The 20,727-nt window shown below is 60.3% G+C and overlaps 2 protein-coding genes and 1 long non-coding RNA gene across 4 annotated transcripts in view; 1 reads left to right on the top strand and 2 right to left on the bottom strand.

Moving 5' to 3' along the window:
* Positions 1-907: 907 nt before the first annotated feature.
* On the bottom strand, positions 908-1,494 carry QRFP (pyroglutamylated RFamide peptide). Its single transcript, XM_047769636.1, has one exon. The coding sequence runs from the start codon at positions 1,469-1,471 to the stop codon at positions 1,001-1,003; it is 471 nt and encodes a 156-aa protein (XP_047625592.1). The 5' UTR covers positions 1,472-1,494; the 3' UTR covers positions 908-1,000.
* A 1,003-nt stretch (positions 1,495-2,497) lies between these two features.
* On the top strand, positions 2,498-18,775 carry LOC125120457 (uncharacterized). Its single transcript, XR_007133323.1, has 3 exons — positions 2,498-2,743; positions 2,871-3,031; positions 17,703-18,775. It is a non-coding gene; the product is annotated as an uncharacterized LOC125120457 (long non-coding RNA).
* The window catches only part of FIBCD1 (fibrinogen C domain containing 1), a 37,560-nt gene continuing 24,189 nt past the window's right edge, over positions 7,357-20,727 (bottom strand). Inside the window, exons 5-7 of one of the 2 annotated variants that reach the window (XM_047768712.1) lie at positions 16,513-16,609; positions 11,668-11,847; positions 7,357-8,216 (exon numbers count right to left, since the gene is read on the bottom strand). In XM_047768712.1, coding sequence (XP_047624668.1) covers positions 8,002-8,216; positions 11,668-11,847; positions 16,513-16,609 — 492 coding nt within the window. In that variant the 3' untranslated portion in view covers positions 7,357-8,001. Of the gene's footprint in view, positions 11,100-11,667; positions 11,848-16,512; positions 16,610-20,727 lie in introns of both variants that reach the window. The other variant, XM_047768711.1, reaches the window with a different exon arrangement.

Below are 20,727 nucleotides of genomic sequence, written 5' to 3' on the forward strand. Positions count from 1 at the left end.
CAGAGAAGAGTGAAGTGCAGAGGAAAACACACCCCATTCGTGTTTCCCTACACCTTTGACCGTGGGAAGGTAACCACCGCCAATTAAGGGGCTCTGGAAGAGCTGTGTGGGTACATGCGCCACAATTTCCATCTCCCCAAAGTTAAGGCACTTGCAGCTCAGGAAAGCCAAGTTCCTAGGGCACAGAGGACCTGTAGGCAAGAGGCAGGCGAGCTTTCCATTATGGTTTTGCAGTTTCTATAACTTTTATTTCAAAAGGTACAACAAACACATTTATATTCTGAACCTTGGAAGTGCAGCCTTGCTGTAGCAAAAACGTACTCCTTCCTTGCTCATCTCCCAGGAGCCTCGTGGTTTGGCAGGTGCCCTCCCACCTGCGAGGGCGGTTGTCAGAAGGGGATGGGCAGCTGGTTCCTCGTTGCTTCTCAACCCCGCAGCGAGGTTTTCTTGCCGCAGGGGTGTTGTGTTAACGGGATGGAGAGCAAGTTTTCTTTTTTCCATTTTTAGCTTTCCGAGCCGCACTCCGTACCCAGTGGAAAGTGCTCCCTTACTGTTGCACTTTGGCTGTCACGCCGGGTGTCCCGATGATGACTGTCAAAACTCGCATTTTCCCACTGTCCTCCCTCCGTCCACCCGCCGTCAGCTCTGTTCATATGCACACCCCCAAGTCCTTGGCTCCATGCCCCTGGGGCAGGGGGACTGCTCAGAACCAGCCCCCCAGGGGAGGGGGATGGCGCACAACAGCCTGCCTGGGAGCTGCGTCTCCTAACCTCCTTTTTGACACCATCGGGGATTTTGCTTCAGCGAAGTTCGAGATTAAAGTAAGCACCCACTTAACCAATCCTACTGCTGTTAGAACTCCTATTATAGTTCATTATAGTAGCAACACGTTTTCAGCATCTTGGTCTTTGAGGCTTGAGGGGAAGATGGGAGTGGAAACGGTGGCAGCGGGGGAGGGGGTCTGTCAAGGAGGAGCCCCTTCCAGGACGCCTGGGCCCCTTCACCCCCGGCCAAAGCGGAAGCTGAAGCCGCCTTTCTTCCTGCTGTAGCCATGGAGCTCCTCAGCCAGGGTCCCTAACAGGCCACTAGCCTTCTCACCATCACCCGGGAGGAAGCCAGTGGCCTCACTGCCATCGTCCTGCCTCCCAAACCTCAACCTGAAGCTGGCACGCGCTCTGCCCGCCGCCTGCAGCTCCTTGGCCAAGATGAGCCAGGCACCTGGGTGTGGAGCTCTCTGCCACCCAGGGGAGCCCCACAGAAAGTGCCGTCCCCCTGCCAGGTTGGCCCAGCTCCTTCCGCCTCCGACGACATCCATGGCGTTCACGGGCGCATCTCTGTCAAGCACAGGCAAGCAGGCACCCAGCGGCAGGAGGAGGAGGAAGGGCAGGGAGTGACAGCTGATCATCTGGGCAGAGCAGAGAGGGGAGGAAGTTACAGGCTGCGCTGCTGGGCCGCGCACGCTTGTCAGCATACCTCCCAGGGCCCGGGCAGCCATCAAAGGCGTGAGCTGGTGGCTCAGCTGAGCCCAGCTGGCAAGCAGCGTGGGGACCGGGCCTTTATTTTCTTAGCAGGCTCAGGAGCCGATCGCACCAATTAGGCTGGTTCTCCCTCTCCCTCTCCTTTGACGGCCTTGGCAGCTTAGCGCTCTAATACCACTGCTGCTGGGATGGCTTACAGGCAGCCCCAGGAGAGCTGAGCAAATGTGGGCTCGTTCTTCTTTTATTATAATTATTGACTCTTGGGCCGTATCATCTCAGAGCCATGGGATAGGAAGTTAATAGCATCAATCTCCCTTCATTTTCAACTTGATAATGAATGGGTCTAGTTAAGCTGTTTAGCTGGGACACTCTGCTCATGTTTTTCTGACATGGAAACAAGTTATTCCTGACAGAAGGAAGCGGACCTGAGGGGCCCAGCCCACCTCAGACACCCCCTGGAGAGGAGTAGCCGCCTGTTCCCACAGCACCGACTCTGCCAAACTGGGAGCTGAACCCTTGGTGCACAGCCGCACGTCATCTTCACAACAGAGCTGGTTTTAAGCCCTGTTATTCCGATTTTTTCAGGCAAGAGCAGGGTCAGAAAGGCTGAGAGGTTGTGCCCAGGCCACACAGCTGGAAAGCGAAGGCTCTGGGCTTCACGACTCTGTCCATACCTGCTGTCGTCCTCGCAGGCCTCCCAGGGAGGGCCTTGCTTATCCCCTCTTACGGGGACATCCCCCTGCCAGGAGGGGGAGATCCCACAGCCTCCTAAGTGGCGGAGCTGGGATGCGAGCCGGGGTCTAATGGGGCTTGACGCAGGAATCACTACCCATGGGTGCCAGTCTGTGGGGATCTGAAACAAATAGAGCTTCCCCAAGTGCCCCCGCCTTGGCAATAACTGCTCGTTCCCTTGCAAAGGAAGCCTTTTTGGTAACGACCATGGTGAGTTGGAGCTGGCTGGTCCTCTAAGCAGTAGAACTGGGGCTGGAATAAAGGGAGCCGGTTCTGGAGAAGACAGCACGGGCTCCCCAGAGCTGTTTGCAGAAATGCCTCCCTTGAAGACATTTCAAAGTGTTCTCGGCCAGAAAGCTTTAAAAAAATCATAAAAGCAGCCATCCTCTTCCCAAATCCAGCCCTCCTAAGCATCTCTCATCCCCTGGGACTGGAGCAACTTCTCGCCTGCTTCAAGAAAGCCTCTCCATCAGGGCCCGGAGAGAGTGGGGCTTCTCACAAGGCGCTTCCTCCCCATGAAAGCAGTGGACCAGGTGGGACTCCACCAGGGGAGCGACCCCACTCCCCGGGCTTGGGCTCTGGGTCTCAAGCAGGGGGACATCCTGATCCACAGAGCGAAGTGACCCTTCTCCCCTCTGGGGGATCATGGACCCCTTTCAGAACCTGCTGGAAGCTTGGGACACTCCACACCGAACATCGGACCCCAGCCCAAGTTGCAGCTTCAAGCCCCAACATGTGGGACATGGCTGGACAAGCACAGAAGGAAGACCAGGGCCAAGCCCTGGAGGCCCCTGAGCTCCATCTCTGGGCTGCAGCACGAGGTACCGGTCTCCCTGTCCCCGGCCTGCAGCCCCTTGCGACCCTGTGGTTCTTACTGCCTTTGCCCAGCTCCTGACCTGGGGGACGGCCTGCGTGGGCTCCCTGCTGAGGGGGGGGAGTGGCTCTACTCACCGCGCTGTGGGCCTGTCCCAGGACAACAGCTGGAGCCTGAGCCGGGCTGGGCCGGGCTGGGCAGAGCTGCTCCGGGCTCCTGTGCAGGACGTGTGGCTCTGGGTTCCCCTGCTTTATACAGGCCCCTGGGCGCACATGCGCCAGCTCTCTGATTGCTGCGCATTCCTAGCCCTGGGATTCCATTGGGGACCAGGTGGTGCAGGAGGGGGCAGCGCGGGCCGCACTGTTGAGAGGCCCAGGACAAACAGGATGCAGTCTGACCAGGGGCGGACGGGGCAGGCCGCCTCCTGTGGAGGAGAGCGGGCAGCATCGTTAACGGTGACCTTCTTGTCCCTTGGAGGAGGCGTCGGCGCCCGCCGAGAAGAGCCCTCTGGGCCCTGCCTTTGTTGGGTCTGCCTCACACACCTGCGGCCCAGCCCACGCCGCCGCCCCACGGGCCCAGGGAGTAGCTGTGAACCGGCCTTCCTTCGCGCTGGATGGGCCAGGGGTTGGGTTTGAGGCCACGGTTCCCTGCTCTGGAGGGGCAACCAGTGCCTGGAGGCTGGGCTGGGCGATGGCAGGGGGGTGGGGGGCAAGAAGGGGGCTTGGCGAGCCCCTCTCTCAAGCCCTTGGTCCCTGAGCCACAGTAGGTTTGTTCCCGGAAGGGAAGCTCAGTCTCCCCAGCCCACCCCGGTTCCTGGCCCAGCGAGTGTTCTCAAGTCGTCTGGCTCTGGTGTGAGTCCCGGAGATGAGGCTGTTACCCTGGGCGGGATTTGCTGAGGGCTGGGTGGGGGTCCCTGGCACCCATGGCAGAGGACACTAGCGGTCGTCACTCCCAGGTAGCTTCTCCGCGGGCGAGCTCACAGGTCAGGGTGGGGAACACCACGTGTCGTCACCTGCGCTGCATCCCCAGAGGAGGGTGGGGCTGGAGGGGACTCTGCTGTGGGCGCACAGGTCCCTGTGGGATCCACTCTGGTCTCTGTGTGATCACGGCCGGCATCACACCTCAGGGCTCTCACCCCATGACTAATGGCAGCAAAGTCGGATGCGTCCCTTCGCCCGCCCCGTGTGGGATCAGAGAGCGCCCCCGGGGTCTGCTCCAGGCACGGGGTCTGTGCAGCTAAGCCAGAGTGCAGCTCCTGGTTGGGCAGCGTGCTCCGCAGAAGCCCAGCGCCGGAAGCCCAGCACTCAGCTCAGGGAAGCCTTTGCCCCCGGGTGCCCCGCTGACTGGCCCAGCAGCCTGTAGACCCAGGAGGGCTCATCCTCTGCCCCTCCCCTCCTGTCCCTGTCCCACCACCCGTGTCTGGTGATCCCCCGGCCCCCCCATCGTGTCTGAAGCGCATCTGTGGGGAGACCAGCAGGTGCCAGGAGGGCCGGCACAGTCGCCAGGCTTGGATTTCCTCTCCTGAGAGCGAGCAGGGTGGCGAGGCAGCAGGTGCTTGGTGAGGCTGTGGCCGCCCTGCGTGCCTGGGGTAGCTGCTCAGGCCAGTCTGGGGACTGGGCACGGAGCATGGGTCTCCAGGGCCCTCCCTCACCCAGCTGAGCCATCGCCTTTGCCTGGGGTGCTGGGGGCGGAAAATGACCCCACACCGGGATAGACAGCCTCAACAATCCCTCCCCAGCCCCTGAGACCAGAGGAGGGGCTAGGATCTTTACTGCCCTCGTGGTGAGGGTGGGGCCTGAGGCTGCACAGACAGAGCCTGGTCCTGTGCTCGCCTCATCAGCCCCGCATGCAGCAGGAGCTAGGTCAAGAACCGGCAGACGGCTTGAGTTGCCTTTGGGCCCCTCTGAGGGGTGCGCTCGGGCCTCCCTTGGCGAGGGCGAGGGGGAGGGCCTCCCGGGCAGGTGCAGGTGGAGGGGCCCCATGTGCTACCAGAGCAGACGCAGAGCGGGCTTCCATAACTGGCCCCCCGGGGCTGTCTCACAGGGCTGGCCTGCATGTGCATGAACGCATGCACACGTGTGTGCACGTGTGCACGTGAGATGGGAGGTACGGTGTCGTCTTATCTCCCTGCTCAGTGCTGGCTGCTTGTGACACCGGATGGAGCGCAGCCTGCAGCACGCCACTCGCTCTCTCGCTATGAGGACTTGGGCTGGGTGTTTGCCCTCTCTGTGCCTCTCAGTTCTCTCTGGTGTAAAATGAGAGGGTTTGGTTCCCCAACGCTGCTCTGCGGATTCCTCAGGGACAGCTTTGGGCCCCAGGCCACCCCTCCCCCAGGAGGAAAGCTCCGCTTGGCTGTTGACATATTGGGCTCCAAGAAAATTCTGCTTGGAAAACAACCACTGGCCCAGTTCCCTTTCAGGACAAGGCTTGAGGCTCTGGGAAGTGGCCACAGAGAGCCCCAGGTGTTGGGCCTGGGCTAGCGTGGATGCAAGATTCGGGGAGAGTGTGATCCCTCCGCCCCCGCCCCCATGTGGGGGACCCGGAGCCTCGTCTGCTGTCAGATCTGGTGCTGAATTTCCCAGCTCCAGGGCCTCGCCAGATGCTCCCCAGAACACTGGGCCTAAAAGATTGCTTTCCAGTGTCTTCCTGGGCTCCTCAAAGCAGGGAAGGGGTGACGACTGTGACACTGTCTGGCGGACAGCAGCAGGATCCATTCAGGGTCAGCTTCCAGAAACAAAGGCTTTTCCTGGCACCCAGGTAAACGCGGGAGCCTGGGAGGTGAGGGGGTGGGGAGGTTCCCTGGGTAGCATCTCGTAGGAGGAGTGGCAGGGCCTGGAGCTGCTCGAGGTGTGGGAGCTGAGACCTGGCACAGGCGGGACCTGCAGGGTGACACAGCCAAAGCCCCTGACTCAGATCTTGGACCCCTCTCCCTACCACCCTTGACCTCACGTGATCCCCTAGGGCTGGGTTCTGCTCAGCCACATACCAGCTGTGGCCTTTGGCGAGAGTTGTCTCTTTCTGAGCCTCCACTTCTCCACCGGAGTGGGGACACAGCACAGGGAGCGGGTGTATGAGCCACTGGATAAAGGCAGGGTGGGGCCGGTGTTGACGGCTGCTGGTGTTCAGGAGAGCCAGACCGGGCCCTCTTCACGAGCTTGGGCCTCATGAAGGGGGTGCTGGCTGAACCCCACCTGCCATGGGCACTCTTTCTGTGCTGGATTCTACATCTGTGGCTAAGAAGTCGGCCCTAAGAACCTCTGGGTGCCCGAGTCACTGGAGTTTCCGTGTGCCAGGCCAGAGCAGCTTGGCTCGGTGGTGGCTGGAGAGGGCCCACCTAGGGCAGGTGTGGCCTGTGGGGCCATCTCAGTGGTTTCCCCCCCGCCCCAACGCCCCCGGCTCAGGGGTCCCTTCCCCAGCATCCCTGGGGGCCTGGTCCTGGGCTACCGGCAGGCAGGACTGCTCACCTGTTGGCAGAGAACACCCCGCTTGGGGGAGTCGTGCTGGGAACAATCTGGGAAACCTCAGTCCCAGGGCCCAGGACCTCCGTCTCTGCACAGGCAGCCCAGGCAGGACCTGGGTGCATCCACTTCCCCAGGCCCCCGGCCAGGCTCGGTTGGTAAGCATTGGATTTCATTACGAACTCGGGGGATTGCTTTGTCCTTAAGCTTCACATTGGTTTTATGGATAAACAGCCGTTGGGGACTGTTGTTCTTTTTTGTTTGTTTTACTTTTTAAGGCCGCACTTGGCAGCACATGGAGATTCCCAGGCTAGGGGTCCAATCTGAGCTGTAGCTGCCGGCCTACACCACAGCCACAGCTAAGCTAGATCCAAGCCACGTCTGTGACACCTACACCACAGCTCGCGGCAATGCTGGATCCTCAACCCACTGAGCAAGGCCAGGGATCAAACCTGTGTCCTCATGGATCCTAGTCGGGCTCGTCAACCATTGAGCCATGAAGGGAGCTCCAGGGACTGTTGTTCCTTAATCAAGAGTCTCAGCTCCTCAGGACTCCGGCCTTGGCACAGGAGAGGCCCGCAGGGACTGACTGTGGCCCTCGGGACCGGGATGGGAGGCCCAAGTAGAGCAGGCCCAGGTTCATCCCCCGAAGCCCCATCCCCTACCCGGATGCCCAGGCTGCTGGCCAGGTGCGGGACTGGCTTGGCCAGAGGATCTCAAGCAGCTCCCAAGGGTACAAAGCTATCTGGGAAGCTGTTTCCTGCACTGAAATGAGAACGGAGGGGAGTCTGGGGAAATCGCGCAGGAGGCAGTCCTGGGACATCTGGTGTCTGACCCACCCCATGGGGCCAAGTAGGGTCAGAGGCGAGCCCCATTGGGTCACCATGAAACTTTTTATTGGAGGCAGAACACACACGACGAGGCCCCGCACACACCGGCCACACGAGCACCTGTCCCGTGCCACACTCTCAGTCATAAGCTGCCAGCTCCCTCCCTGGCCCCCGGTGCCCCCAGCCCCCACCACCAGCTGGTGTGGACAGCACAGCAGGGCTCAGGTGGCCAGCCCCAGGTCAGGGCCCAGCCCCCTCCCCGTCTCCCCTGAACCCACTGAGGTCCAGCGTCAGCCCTCCAGGTTGCCAAGTCCTGCCAGCTGCTCGGCCCCCTTGGGGCTGGGAAGAGCCCTCCGCCCTGGCCAGCGCCCTCCATCCTGTGCGTCCCCCCACCTGTCTTCCCTTGGAACGCTGCTCCCCAGATGCCCCAGGTAAGAGGTCTGCACTGACGGGGCCCCAGCCCCTCTGGTCTCCCCACCTGCCCCCCTTCTGCTGGAGCCGATGCCATGGGTGGTTCCTGGCACCTCCCCAATCCCCTGAATCCTGGGTGCGGGGGCCCCCAGCATCCAGGGCTCCAGCCCCAGCCAGGATGGCAAGAGGCCTGCGTGGGTGCCCGTGGGGATGGGGGGAAGGTGGGCACTGGTGACACTGACATGGCTTCTGCCCCAAGACAAACACTGTAATGACACCTATGTACACATGGCAGCAGGGGGAAACGCCACTTGAGAACAGGCTGCGGTTCTCCCACGCACCGTGGGTGTGGAGGCCGTTGGGGGGGACAGCCAGTGTCCGTCCATCCTCTGGGCTCGAGGCGGCCCCCTGGTGGTGTCCCAGAGATGTATCCAGAGTTTGGGGGGCCAGGAGTGAGGCCAGTGGCTGACTGCACGGAACCCAACTGTGGTTGCTGGAAGGAACGTTCAGAAGCTTTAGGGGGTCCACGTTGCCTCGAGGCCCCAGTGTGGAGAGCCCGCCCACTCCCCTGCTTGGCTGTCTCGTGGGGGAAGGAAGGAAAAGGGGGTGAGGTCACGTAGGGTAGCTGGGTCACAGGTACCCCACCATCACCATCAACTTGGGCATTGTGCATCAGGGTTTGGGTGCAGGAACCACGGGTCCTGGGTGAGCTTCGCACGCATCTGTCAGGTCTCAGCGCCCCCTCACGGGCTCTCCCAGCACCCCTTCCTTCTGCGGTCACTCCTCTGCGCTGACTTCACACGGTGGGCTCCTTGAGGCCAGAGCCCAGGCCTGCCTCGCTCACCTCAGCCTCCTGGCCCAGAGCCGGTGTGCCCTTTAGGAAGGAGGGTGGACTGGCCTTGGCTGTCCACTGTGATGGGCTTTGTGCCCATTCAGCCAGCGTGTGGTCTGGCAGTGTCCCCTAGTGGTGCCAGGCCTGGGCTGGGAGTGGGGCTGGTGCTCTCCAGCAGGAAGGAACCAGTGTCTCCAGGTCGGCCAGAGGCTCCTGAAAGCCACCCTGGCCGGCCCCCCCACCAGACCCAAGCTGTGGCGTGTCTGTTCCTCGGCCAAGCCCTGGCACGAGCGCCCCTGAGCCTCCTGACACACACGCACATCTGTGAATTAACATCACGCGCACCAGGAGTTTGTTTGATGACACATCAGAAAGCTCTTGGCACTTTCTAAACAGTGGCTGGCACTTCGAGGCTGGCAGCAGAAACTGGCCCCAGCCTGGAGCTGGAGGAGGAGGGGGCCCCGGGGGATGATGGCTAAGGCCCCACGCAGACTCTGCTTCTTGGCTGGGGGTCCCAGGAACCCCGGGGCGGGGGGGACTGGCTCTTTTGGTTTCTTGAGGATGGGAAAGGGGCCAGCAGGGTGGGGGGGTGCGTGTGATCGTCTTACACACACCTCCGCCACGCTGCCCCCACCCCGATTGCACCTGTGCCACCCCCCTCACTACCCTGGTCACACTGGCCTGGAATCACCTGCTTCTTGGCTGTCCCTGAGTCCAGCTGCGTGCCTAGAGGGCAGGGGCTGGGTCTGGTCCAGCACCCAGAGACGACAGCCTTGGCCCACAGCCGATGTCCAGCAAACCTTGCTGAGCACCGACGACCAGGTGGAACTGGGGCCAGCCAGGGCGCATGGCCAGTCAGTGGCACCAGGGGCCTTTCCCACTGTCCCAGCCAACTCCGATGTATTATTAATGAAGCACAAGCCTCGGTGGGGGGCGGGGGTAGGGAGAGCTGAAGTGCCTTGAGAACTGCCTTCAAGTGCCCTAAAAAGGAACCACCCCTGCCTGAGGAGGGGTTTCGCTGGACTGCCCACTCTCTGGGCAGCTCTGCAGGTTGACTTCCCGGCCCTCTAAATGGCCCCCTCAGATCCCGACAGGCGGGAATTTGGAAAAAGAGCCCCAAGGCTGTTGGGCAGGGGGTTGAAGGCTGGAGTCCCAGTCCTGCCCTTCCTGGCACTGACCTTGGGAACCCATGGTCCTTGCGGGGCTGGGGGGAGTGCAGTCATAGGACACTGGGCATTGAGAGGGCTCAGTGGAAGATGTCTCTGAGTTCCCAGTGGGGGCCTCCGTCTCCGCCATTTGCCCAGTGACCCGAGGCGGCAACACCCACAATCACCAGCAGGGGGCGGCCTCCCCATGAGACAGCAGTTTCCGGGCCAACAGCCTCTAGCTCCTCTAGGCCAGCCCCTAGGAGCGCCCAGGATCCCGGAGTAGGGGTGGTACAGGCCCCACCGAAGCCCAGAAAACCAAGAGGTCTGCATGGGCCCAGCCCAGACCAAGGGTGCAGGACCTGCCCGGACTTCCCACAGGCCGGAGAAGGGGGTGGGGTGGGTCTCCAGCTGCCCTGAGAAGGCGGGAGGCGGGGTGTTGCAGCCAAGGGGACTGGGGACCTCCCGGACTTGCAGAGACACGGGAGGATGGGTAGGAAGGGCTCCAGGGAACTGGTCTCGGTCACCTCGGGGTGTGAGTTCCCGAAGGCAGCTGCACCCCAGCCTGACCTAGGGGCGTGGTAGGATGGGACCACCCAGGTCCTGGCCACGGGCAGGCCTGAGCACCAGCCCGTCCACAGTCCCTGGGAGAGGGGTGGGACCTCCCGGCGTTAGAGGGGGTTGGGGACTCAGGCCCGACTCAGAAAGGTCTGCTAAAGGGCTCCAGGGGTGCCATGTGCCTCTCCTCTGTGTGCCCGTTGCTCCAGGTGTTTGGACTGGCAGAGCAGAGGGGCTGCCAGGGGCACATGGCAGGCTCGTGGCCCAGGGAGGGTAAACACACCCCAGGAGCCAAAGACTGGGCAGGTAGAATTTGGGGTGGTCAGAACTGCCCTGCCGCCCATCAGCAGAGGCACGGGGGCTGGACAGAGTGACGGTCATGGGCGGCCTCACTTGTTCAGGGGGTGCTTGGTGCAGGGGTTGTCTGCACCCACCCCATCGCCAGAGAGGGTCAGTCCTGTGCCGGCAGGCGGGCATCTGAGCAGAAGCGGAATTGGAGGTGGGCATGGGGACGGCGGGTGGGAGTGGCAGGGGACTGACGGTGAGGGCGGGGCTGTGGGCGGGGCCGGACGGGGCGCCGTCTAGCGGTCCTCACGGACCGGCCGGATCTTCATCTCGGAGAACTTGAGCGAGTACTGCCAGCCAGTCCAGGAGGACCACTCGACGCCGTCGGCGTAAGAGGCGTGCGCACCGCGCAGGTACTGCCCGTTGAGGTTGGATGTGTGGCAGTTGCGGTACCACCAGGCCCCACGGTAGAAGGCGGCGCAGTTGTTCTCCGAATGGTCACTGTCGCGGTCCTTGGTAGTGAACCTCATGCCACTGTGCTTCAGAAGGGAGTCCCCTGCGCAGGCACGCACACACGGGCGTGTGCTCTCGGGGCACAGGTGCATGCACGATGCAGTCCCCTGGACGTGCATGTGCACACATGCAACCTGCTCCCCCCCCCTGCTGTACACAGGTGCACACACAACTGCCCCTCCACACCTCTGAGATCCATGCAGCTCACAGGCACCCACTGTCCCCAAGGCTGTGCCTGCATCTAGGCGGCCTCTCCCTCCTCCCAGCTTTGTCACTCACTCCCTCCCCTTGCGTTCTCTCACATTGTCCTGAGAGGAGAAACCCAGCCCAGAGAGGGTCAGCCACTGTAATTTAGAGGCTCAGCAGAGCCCAAACTCCAGGGCTCCTGATTCCTGGCTCTGGGCTCACTTTGCTTATCTGCAAAATGGGTGAACAGTCTAGGCCCTGCTAGCTTCCTCTGGCTGCGATGAGAACCAAGGCGGACTTGGAGGTGGAGGTGTGAAGCCTTGACCCCAGCCCCTGGCCTGGTAAGACCTCCGTCATCCTCCAGGCTGGAAGAGTGGGGGGCCGCCCCTGCCCTTCCCCGTCCCTGCTGCTGCCTGGAGCCCTACCTGCAGTGCCCGAGTAGTCGGCCACGGTGAGCGGGTACCCGTCTTCCTCAGGGTCCACGGAGAACAAACCCACACCAAAGCTCCTGTAGTGGGCGTAGGCTGTGCCATTGTCAAAGTCCTCCAGATCCACGTGCAGCTCATAGGCCGCCTGTGTGGTCAGGGCATGGAGCCTCTTGAGACCTGGAATGGGGGAGAGAAGGGCGGAGAATTTGGGGGACCTAGGAAGTGACCTCCCCAGAGAGAACCAAAGAGAGACGAGAGCTAAGCGCGTGTGGCCGGTGACAGAAAGGGGTAACAACCACCAAGTGTCTGCTCTCGGCCCTGGACTATCTATCCTTCCTCCTGCAGGTCTGTGTTTGGCAGGAAACCGAGGACTGACAGTTTTTCGTGTTTCGTGTTTTCTGTATTCCCTTAAATCAGGCTGTGTTTTCCAAATGTTTTAAGTTCAAGGCTGGTAGACAGCCTGCAGGGGTCAGGAGGAATCTGGAAAATCTTCTGGATCGGGGGCAATGGCCCCTTCCTCTCCTCTGACACTCTGGGCTCCAGCCAGTTGGGATCTGGTACTCACATGCACTTCCCTGGCCTCTGAGCCTTTGCACATGTTGTTCCTTCTGCTCAGGACACTTTTCCCTGCTCCTCCTCACCTGTAGCTTCTGTTCATTGTCAGGTGTCACTTCCTCAGGAAGGCTGCGTGGCCTCCTGGAGAGGTTGAGGGCCTCGGCCCACCCAGGTGCTCCCCCATCGGAGCTTATCATTCTGGTCCATGTCTGTCTCCCCCCACCCCCCACCCCCCCGCGGTATGAAAGCTCCGCGAGGCCAACACAACTGTCCTGCTCACTGCTGAATCCCAGCATCTGAGACCGAGCCAGCAGACAGTAGGTGCTCCCTAAATGCTGGCTTAGTGGACGAGAGGGGGAGGACCATGCCCACTGCTGTCCCCAGGGCCTGGCTCCGTATGCCCCCACCGCACCCTGGCCCACTTCCTCCCCTCTCTGTCCCTCCCCTCCTCCACTCTCCTGTGCCCACCCTGGGGTCTCTGCCAGGCCTGCCCCTCCCTCTCGCTCATTCACACTCAAGGTGCTTCTCGGCGGGTGTGATTGCTCTTGATTAAGAGGGCATTTAATTAAACACCTTACAAGTTATCAGCACAGACTGCCATTTCATCAGTCTGTCCCTCCCGCCTTCCTTTCCTGAGCTCCACCACCCAACCCTCCACGTGTGGGTCAGTGCGTGCAGGTGGCCCGGGCGGTGGGAGTGAGGGCTGGGCAGACCCTCCCCCTCCAACCCAGATGGAAGCCTCTGACCCACCATCCAGGGCAGATGTGAAGAAGCCACAAGAAGAGCCACAGCCACACAGACACAGCAGACCTGCCGGGACCTCCCTGCACCCACCTGCCTTCCTCACCACGGACCCAGCTCTGGGGGCACCAGGTTCTCGTCTCCCAGCCCCTCTCACTCCTCCCTGGGCTGGAGCCGCACAGCAGGCTGCTGTCCCTCTCTGGGTCCCAGGCCATACACCTGTGGCCTAAAGGCCAGAGGGCTTCCCAAGCTGTAACGGTCAGACTGTAGGCAATACCGACCACAGCCCCCCACTGCCTGGCGGCACCAGCAGACTCCAGACACCGCTGTGAGCGCTCCCTGTGGATTAATGAAGCCAGTGGAATTTTAATGAGTCCAATTTAATTAAAGGGTCCCCGTACACCTCTTAGAACACTGCCTGGCCCATGGCACACATTATCCAGATGTTTGCTGCTGCAGTCATGATCCAACGAGGCAGGTGCTCTTATTACCCTTATTTTATAGGTGAGGAAAATGAGGCACAGGGAGGTTAAGTAACTGGCCTGGGGTTACACAGCTGCTAAGTGGCAGAGCTGGGGTTTGAACCCAGGCAGATTTGCCCAGATCCCGGGCTCTTACTGAGTTCTTGCCCAGGACAAATAATCTAACGCAGGGATGAGGCAGGAGGGAGGTCAGCGGAGCGGGGACGGATCACTGTGCCCACCACTCCTCTGAGCCAAGCAGGGCTCTGCTCCTGATGTGCCCTCCCAGTGCCCACGAGGGGCCCCCGGGGCAGGCGCCCTGAAAGGGGGGCCTGCTTCCTCTCAGAGTCAGTTCATCCTCATCGCCTCCCTTTTCCCCTGGAGGCCGCCGCCCTCCCTGCCTCCACCTCCCTCAGTCTTTCCTCTCTGGGTTTCTCCAGCCCTTGTTGATCTTCCAGGAGACTCACGCCCCCGCCTCTCCGGGTCCTTGGGCTGCGCGGAGACGCAACCCCATCATCCACCAGAGTTCAAATCACAGAGCGAGAAGGGAAGGAGCCGGTGGAAAAACAGACTCACCCATCAACACCCCGTCAACTCCCAGATGGATCAATGACCTGAACCCACCACTTACCACTAAGAAAGCATTTTAAGGGGGGGACATTTCTTATAAAACTGGGAGGGGACAGCAGGGCCGAAAACTCAGAAGATATGAAGGGAAAGACCAGCAGAATGGACCTCATACACAGTGAAAACTTCTAGGAAATAAGCAGTAATGTTGCCCCCAAAAGGCTGTAAGTCTGGGAGTAACAGTGCAACACGTTACTCCCAGAGGGTCAATACCCTTAATATATAAAGAGCTCCCGTAACTCAATAGGAAATGAGATGGCGACAGGGGAGTGTGGGAAAGTGGGGCAGGGAACAGCACAGGGCAGTCAAGCGCTGGGCTCCAGCTGACATTCTCCTCAGGCTCCCTGTCTGCCAGGAGCTAATCAAGGCCCCGGCTTAAATGCTTCTCCCGCACTCGGCGGCTGCCAAGAGATTTCAATTAAGATGCCTAGAGTGACACAGATGCCAACGCTGCTCCAAGGGGGTGGGTGGTGCTGCAGGAACAGACCCCCACCTGGCAGCTTCTCCCTTCTCCCATCGCCTGGGTGTAGGGGACCCGGGAAGGGGCTCCCTACCTGGAAGCTTCTGTCCCCTGACCATTGTCCTGTCCTGCTTTCGTTCATTCAGTATACAGGGCACGGTTCAGAGCTTAGACGGGCTCCAGCACACGAATCCCGCCCAGGCGGCACCGGCCTCAAAGGGTGGACATGCACACACATGTGCAAACACACACACACACACCAGCCTGTGACTTGGGCCACTTGTAGCAAGTGACCTCACCTCTCTGAGCCTCAGTTTCCTCTTCCCTAAAGGAGAGGACACAGCAGTGCTGTCCTCGTGGAGTGAGCGTGTCAGGGCCGAGGTAAGTAAAACAGCAGGGGCGCTGGAGGCGCGCAGTAGGTGGGGCTGTGGTCCCGAAGTCCACGGGGGGTGTCTGGCCATTCCTGCGGCGGGTGTGTGCCTGGCTACCGGGGGCACAGCGGAGGTCAGGGCAGAGAGGGGCCAGCCCTCATGGACTCCAGGTGGGAGAGAGATGGATAGGAAGCAAATGACAGTGCAAAGCTGGTGCCTCTGCACACAGGGGAGTGGGCGCGAGCCTGGACCCTTCTCCTGTGGGTTCCGCTGAAAGTCTTTACAGACCTGGGACCCTCCTGACCCCCACGTGGAGCCCAGACCTTGACGCCCAGCCTTCTAAGTGGTGCTCCTGGCCAGCCACACACCTCCACCTTGCCCTCCCCTCCTGCCCAGGGAGGCTGGAGTGGGACAGGTGCGCTGCGGTGGGTTCACGGTCATTCAGACCATTCCTGGGCAGGAGCATGTCATTCTAATGCCAAGGGTTTATTTTAATATATATCAAGAATGTAAAAAATGGGGGGTGACTGCTAATGTAGGCACAGGGTTTCTTTGGGGTGTGGAGAAAATATTCTGGAATTAGTGGTGATAGTTGCACAAGTCTCTGAAAATACTAAAAGCCATCTAATTGTGCACTTAATTTTTTAAATTATTTTAAAAAATCTTTTTAGGGCCACACCCACAGCATATAGAATTTCCCAGGCTGGGGGTTGAATCAGAGCTGAGGCTGCTGGCCTACACCACAGCCACAGCAACGCTGGATCCTTAACCCACTGAGCAAGGCCAGAGATGGAACCTGCATCCTCATGGATACTAGCTGGGGTCTTAACCTGATCAGCCACAACGGGAACTCCTAATTGTGCACTTTATAACAGTGAATTGTATCTCAAACTTAAAAAAACTCAAAGCCTCACCTCAGGCCACAGCTTCCTCCCAAATATACACATGATTCTGACCTGTGACTTTTATGAACGTTATTCTTTTTTTTTTTTTAACCTTTTATTTTTTGGCTGTGTCCACAGCATGCAGGAGTTCCCAGGCCAGGAACTGAAACCTGAGCCACAGCAGTGACAATGCCACATCTTTAGCTGGGAACTCCTGGATGTCATTCTTGAGAGTGAAATTATGTGAGATACTCAAATTTTAAAATATTGAGTGAATTTAAAGACAAATAGGAAGGAAATAATGGTAATAATAAAAATAACGTTAAGAAAGCTCATTGAGCCCTCACGTTGAGCCGGACGAGGGATACGTGCCAGCCCTGGGGCTGTGGGAGCTGCGGCCGGGAGCACCCACCGGCCGCTTCTTCCAGAGGTGTGCCCTTGGTGCCCAGGCGTGGCATCGGCCAGTGCTGACCCCCAAGGGCAGGGCAGCATTGGGGTCGTCCTGGCTCTCCAGCACCTTCAATGCCCTGCACCGGCCACAGCTGCTCGACAGGACAGTGACCAGGTCCCCAGCAGGAAAAGCACTAGCTCCTCGGAGCCCACCCATGGCGATGGCTCCCTGCTCGCAGTGCTCACTCGTACAGGATCCAGATGCCCTCCCACGCTGCCCTGGGAATTGGCCGGCTATGACGGTGTGCGGTGCAACAGGGAGAGAGGACAGGCCCACGGTCGTTGGGGCTCACCTAGCCAGTGCTCCCCCGTGAGCTTGCCGAAGCCGTCCCGGTACGCCTCCCAGCCTCGGAAGAAGTTCACGGAGCCGTCCTCCCGGCGCTGGAACACCTGTGGGGCGAGGATGAGGATGGAGAGCTGGCCCCCCCCTGCCCGGGACCCGCGTGCAGGCCCCTGCCCCATACTCTCCCCTCAGCCGCCTGCTCCGTGGGGCCGGGCCTGGGCTCCGGGCTGGACCCCGGAGCCCAGCAGGGACTCGGGAGCCTCATAGTGGCCCGAGGGGAGACTGAGCAAGTGCCCCAGGTCCTGAAACGTCCCCTGGAGGACACGGGGTGGGCTGGGGTACAGTGGAGAAAGCCCAGCTTCCGGGCCCAGCTGTGCCACCTGCTGTGGGACCCTGGACTGGTGCCGTCCTGCGGGAGCTCGGTTTCCGCACTGGCCAAACAATAGGGGGGTGAGCGAGGGTCCTTGCGTCTTTCCCCGGTCAGAACAGAACTGACCAAAACCCATCCTCATGTTTTTGTTTTTTTTAATTTATACATATATTTTTGCTTTATACGATTTTTTTTTTTGCTTTTTGCTTTTTAGGGCCACACCTGCAGCATATGGAAGTTCCCAGGCCAGGGTTCCAATCAGAGCTGCAGCTGCCGGCCTACACCACAGCCACAGCGATGCCAGACCCAAGGTGCATCTGCAGCCTACACCACAGCTCACAGCAGCGCCAAATCCTTAACCCACTGAGCCACAACGGGAACTCCTATCCTCAAGTTTTTAAAACCTGATCGCTCACACGCGCACACACACGCACACGCCCAGGCGCGCCCTCCAGAGCACCTGCCTCAGTCTCTCAACATGCCTCTGGGACTCACACATGGCACATCCCTTCTTCAAAGAAAAAGCCCAGGCAGGGCATCAGAAGCCTGGGAAAGCAGAGCCCCGGCCACCTCTCAGGGGAGGACAAGAGAGTCCACAGCAGGCTTGGTCCCAACAAGCAGCCGAGCTGCCTCTGTTCTTCATTTTAATAACATTCTTGATTTGGGAGTCAGGAATCCCATCGGTTAAATTGCTTTGAAATAAGAAGCACGCTGGTCCAGGCCAGAGCGGCCTCGAGTATTTGCAAGATCCGCTGACAATCCTGTTCCCAGCTCGCCCTCCGCCCCCCAGCTCTTTCTGTCTAACAAGCCCTTTTCTTGCTCATTTGCAGAGGCAGCAGCCGCTCCCCCCGCCTCCATCTGTGCCCGCGTCTGAGGTGTTAGCGCTTCGGCTGCAGCGCCAGCGAACTGCCCGATTCATTACTAAGCAGCCTGATTTCAGTCGCCCGGAACTGCCCTGTGCGGCGCCCACCCGGGGGGACCCGTCGGTCACGGTCACAGCGCTTGGGCGGCGGCTCTGACGTCGGGTGGCGGGACGGAGCCCACGCGTGTTTCGGCTCCGCTCCCTCCACCCTGGCCCAGCCCTGACACGTGAAGGGCCCTCAGAAGGGACGGCGCCGAAGGAAATTCGATCAGGCTCGGAGATCTGAGAGCCGGTATTGATGCCTGCAGATTGGGACGCTGGGCACGCGGCCTTTGAAAGGCCTAATCCTGGCAGAAGCTCAGACGCTCCCCCGAGAAGCCATCGGGCGGGTGGAGGAGCCTGTTTCTGCAGGAGGAGGGGGGCCGAGGGGCCCGGGAGGGGAGGGGGCAGCGGGTACCAATCTGGGCTCTAGAGCTCAGGTTACTCCAGCTCTCTGAGCCTCCGTTTCCTCATCTGTAAAATGGGGACCAGAGCAGCACCTCCCCCCAGGCCTGGCACGCCCTCAGGGTCTGTCCACACCAGCCTCGAGAGGCCGGCCAGGCCCTACCCGCCTTCCCCCTGCCTCTGCCCCCCACCCCACCCCTATCCCCAGGCCACATGCAGCCTTTCCCTCCAGGCTTTGGGCAGTGGCCTCCCGAGCCACCCCAGGGGTCTGCCCCAAGCGTCCCATTCACTCAAATGCTCCTCGGAGCACCTCTGCCTCAGGAGCCAGTGGGGAAACTGAGTCAAGGCCCCTGGGGCAGAGGAGGCTGGGAGATGCCTGGCTCAGGGGACCCCCACCCAGGCGGGAAATAGGACTGATCCGAGGAGTGGGGCTGGCCAGCCAGGCGGGCTTCTGGAAGGGGCTCCAGGGCGGCCGGAGGAAGGGCCGGGTCCTGCATTTCCTGCCGTGTGGTCTGGGCCACACTTTCCCCACCCACTGACCCGCCCGCCTCCCAGGACCTCAGCAAGGAATAAATTACAGAGTGGCTAGTATTGTTATTGCCATCGTTGTTATTTTTCTCTTGCTGCTGTTAAGAAGTGGAAAGTGGGGGTGCCACGCTTCCAGGAACGGGCAGGACACGAAGCCTGCAAGTCGGGACCCACGGGGAGAGTGGCCAAGAGTGGCCGCTGCTGAGAGCTGACCCCAGAAGATGCTCTGGGTCAGGCCTCCTGGCCCAGGGCAACACACTATTCTCCAAATCCTAACCGTGGGGCCCTGGGTCTGTGTCCCCCGTCCCCCGCCTCGTTACAGGAGACAGACGCTCGGACACTGGCCAGAAGTCTGGCAACTGTGAGCGGGCGGTCTGACCCACACCTCACCCCTCAGCCTGAGGCCAATGACCCATCACCCACGTCCATGCTGTCCTTCACCACTGCCCAGGGTCCCAAACCAGCCCCTTGTCTCCTTGTCAGGCCCCTTGTGTCACGAGCTGACCTCTAAGCCCAGCATCCTCGGCCCCTCTGTCCTGCCGGCCTCCGGGGCTGGGCGCCAGTCGCAGGCAGGGTCCCATCTGGGGCTCGGTCTGGGAGCACGACCAGGGGAGGTGAGCACAGGTTCAGGGCCACCTGGGCCTCCCCGCCTTCCTCCCCCGCCCGGGAAAGTGCCTTCACGACAAGATGCCTCGCATCAGACCAGCTTAGAGGCCGCTGTGCTGCCTGCCAACACGGGCGCTTTACCCCGAGTGGCAACGGAGCGTGACCGACCCCTGGCAGGGCCTTGACGTCCACGACGCAGCCCTGCAGAAGTGGCTTTTAGACTTTCTGACCATGATCCAGGGAAGTGCAGTTCAACGCGTGGCAGACACACTCACGAGGCCTGGCGTCTGAAACAAAAGCTTCCTGAAACGCTACTTGCCTGTAAGACAGATGCAGGCTAATATTTTCTATCCTCTTCTGTGCTATTACACTCTATTTGATTTAAAAAATATTGTTGGAGTTCCCATGGTGGCTCAATGGGTTGTGAACCTGACTCGTATCCAAGAGGACACAGGTTCGATCCCTGGCCTCCCTCAATGGGTTAAGGATACAGCGGCGCCTCGAGCTGTGGTGTAGGTTGCATACACAGCTTGAATCTGGTGTTGCTGTGGCTGTGGTGTAGGCTGGTAGCTATGGCTCCGATTCAACCCCTAGCCTGGGAACTTCCATATGCCACAGGTGTGGCCATAAAAAGACCAATGTATATATGTGTATAGAGAGAGAGAGAGAGAGAGAGAGAGGGAGTTGATCACAAGCCATTACGTTAATTTCTCCACCTGCCAACAGATCACAACCTGCAATTTGCCGTTGCCAGGCTTTGCCATGGGCTGTCCTGACCCCTTGGCTCAGTCACTGAGGGGCCAAGCGTGCCGGGCACTGGCTGGCATCTCAGATTCAAAAGCCCTGGCCTCGCCCCTGCACCAGTCCCAGCCAGCAGGAGCACAGCCCAGGTGTGCCCAGGCCACAGATCGCCTGCAGGGCCTCCTGGCTTCCCAGAAGTCTGTTTTCTCTGACTCAGGCTCAGCGTGAACTGCAGCCGTGGTTTCTGACTTCTGGAAACCAGTCGGACTTCAGGGGGGCTAGAAGGCAGGACATCAATGAGCAGAAGGCCCTCGATCACAGAGCAACGGTCAGTCAGACAGGAAGCTGCGAGAAGGGAAGGGAGTAAAGGTGTGATGTGTCCACAACCCCATCCTGCCGCCCACCGAGCAGGAGTCCCCACTTAGGCGCAAAAGGGGGAGAAAGTAGGGAAAAATATTTTTTTCCCTTTTACAGCTGCACCTGCAGCACATGGAGTTTCCCAGGCTAGGGGTCAGATCAGAGCTGTAGCTGCCGGCCTACACCACAGCCACAGCAATGCAGGATCCAAGCCTTGTCTGGGACCTATATCACAGCTCGTGGCAATGCTGGATCCTTAACCCACTGACCGAGGCCAGGGATCGAACCCACTTCCTTGTGGATACTGGTCGGGTCCT

This window comes from Phacochoerus africanus, chromosome 2 (genome assembly GCF_016906955.1).
Source record: "Phacochoerus africanus isolate WHEZ1 chromosome 2, ROS_Pafr_v1, whole genome shotgun sequence".
NCBI lineage: Eukaryota > Metazoa > Chordata > Mammalia > Artiodactyla > Suidae > Phacochoerus > Phacochoerus africanus.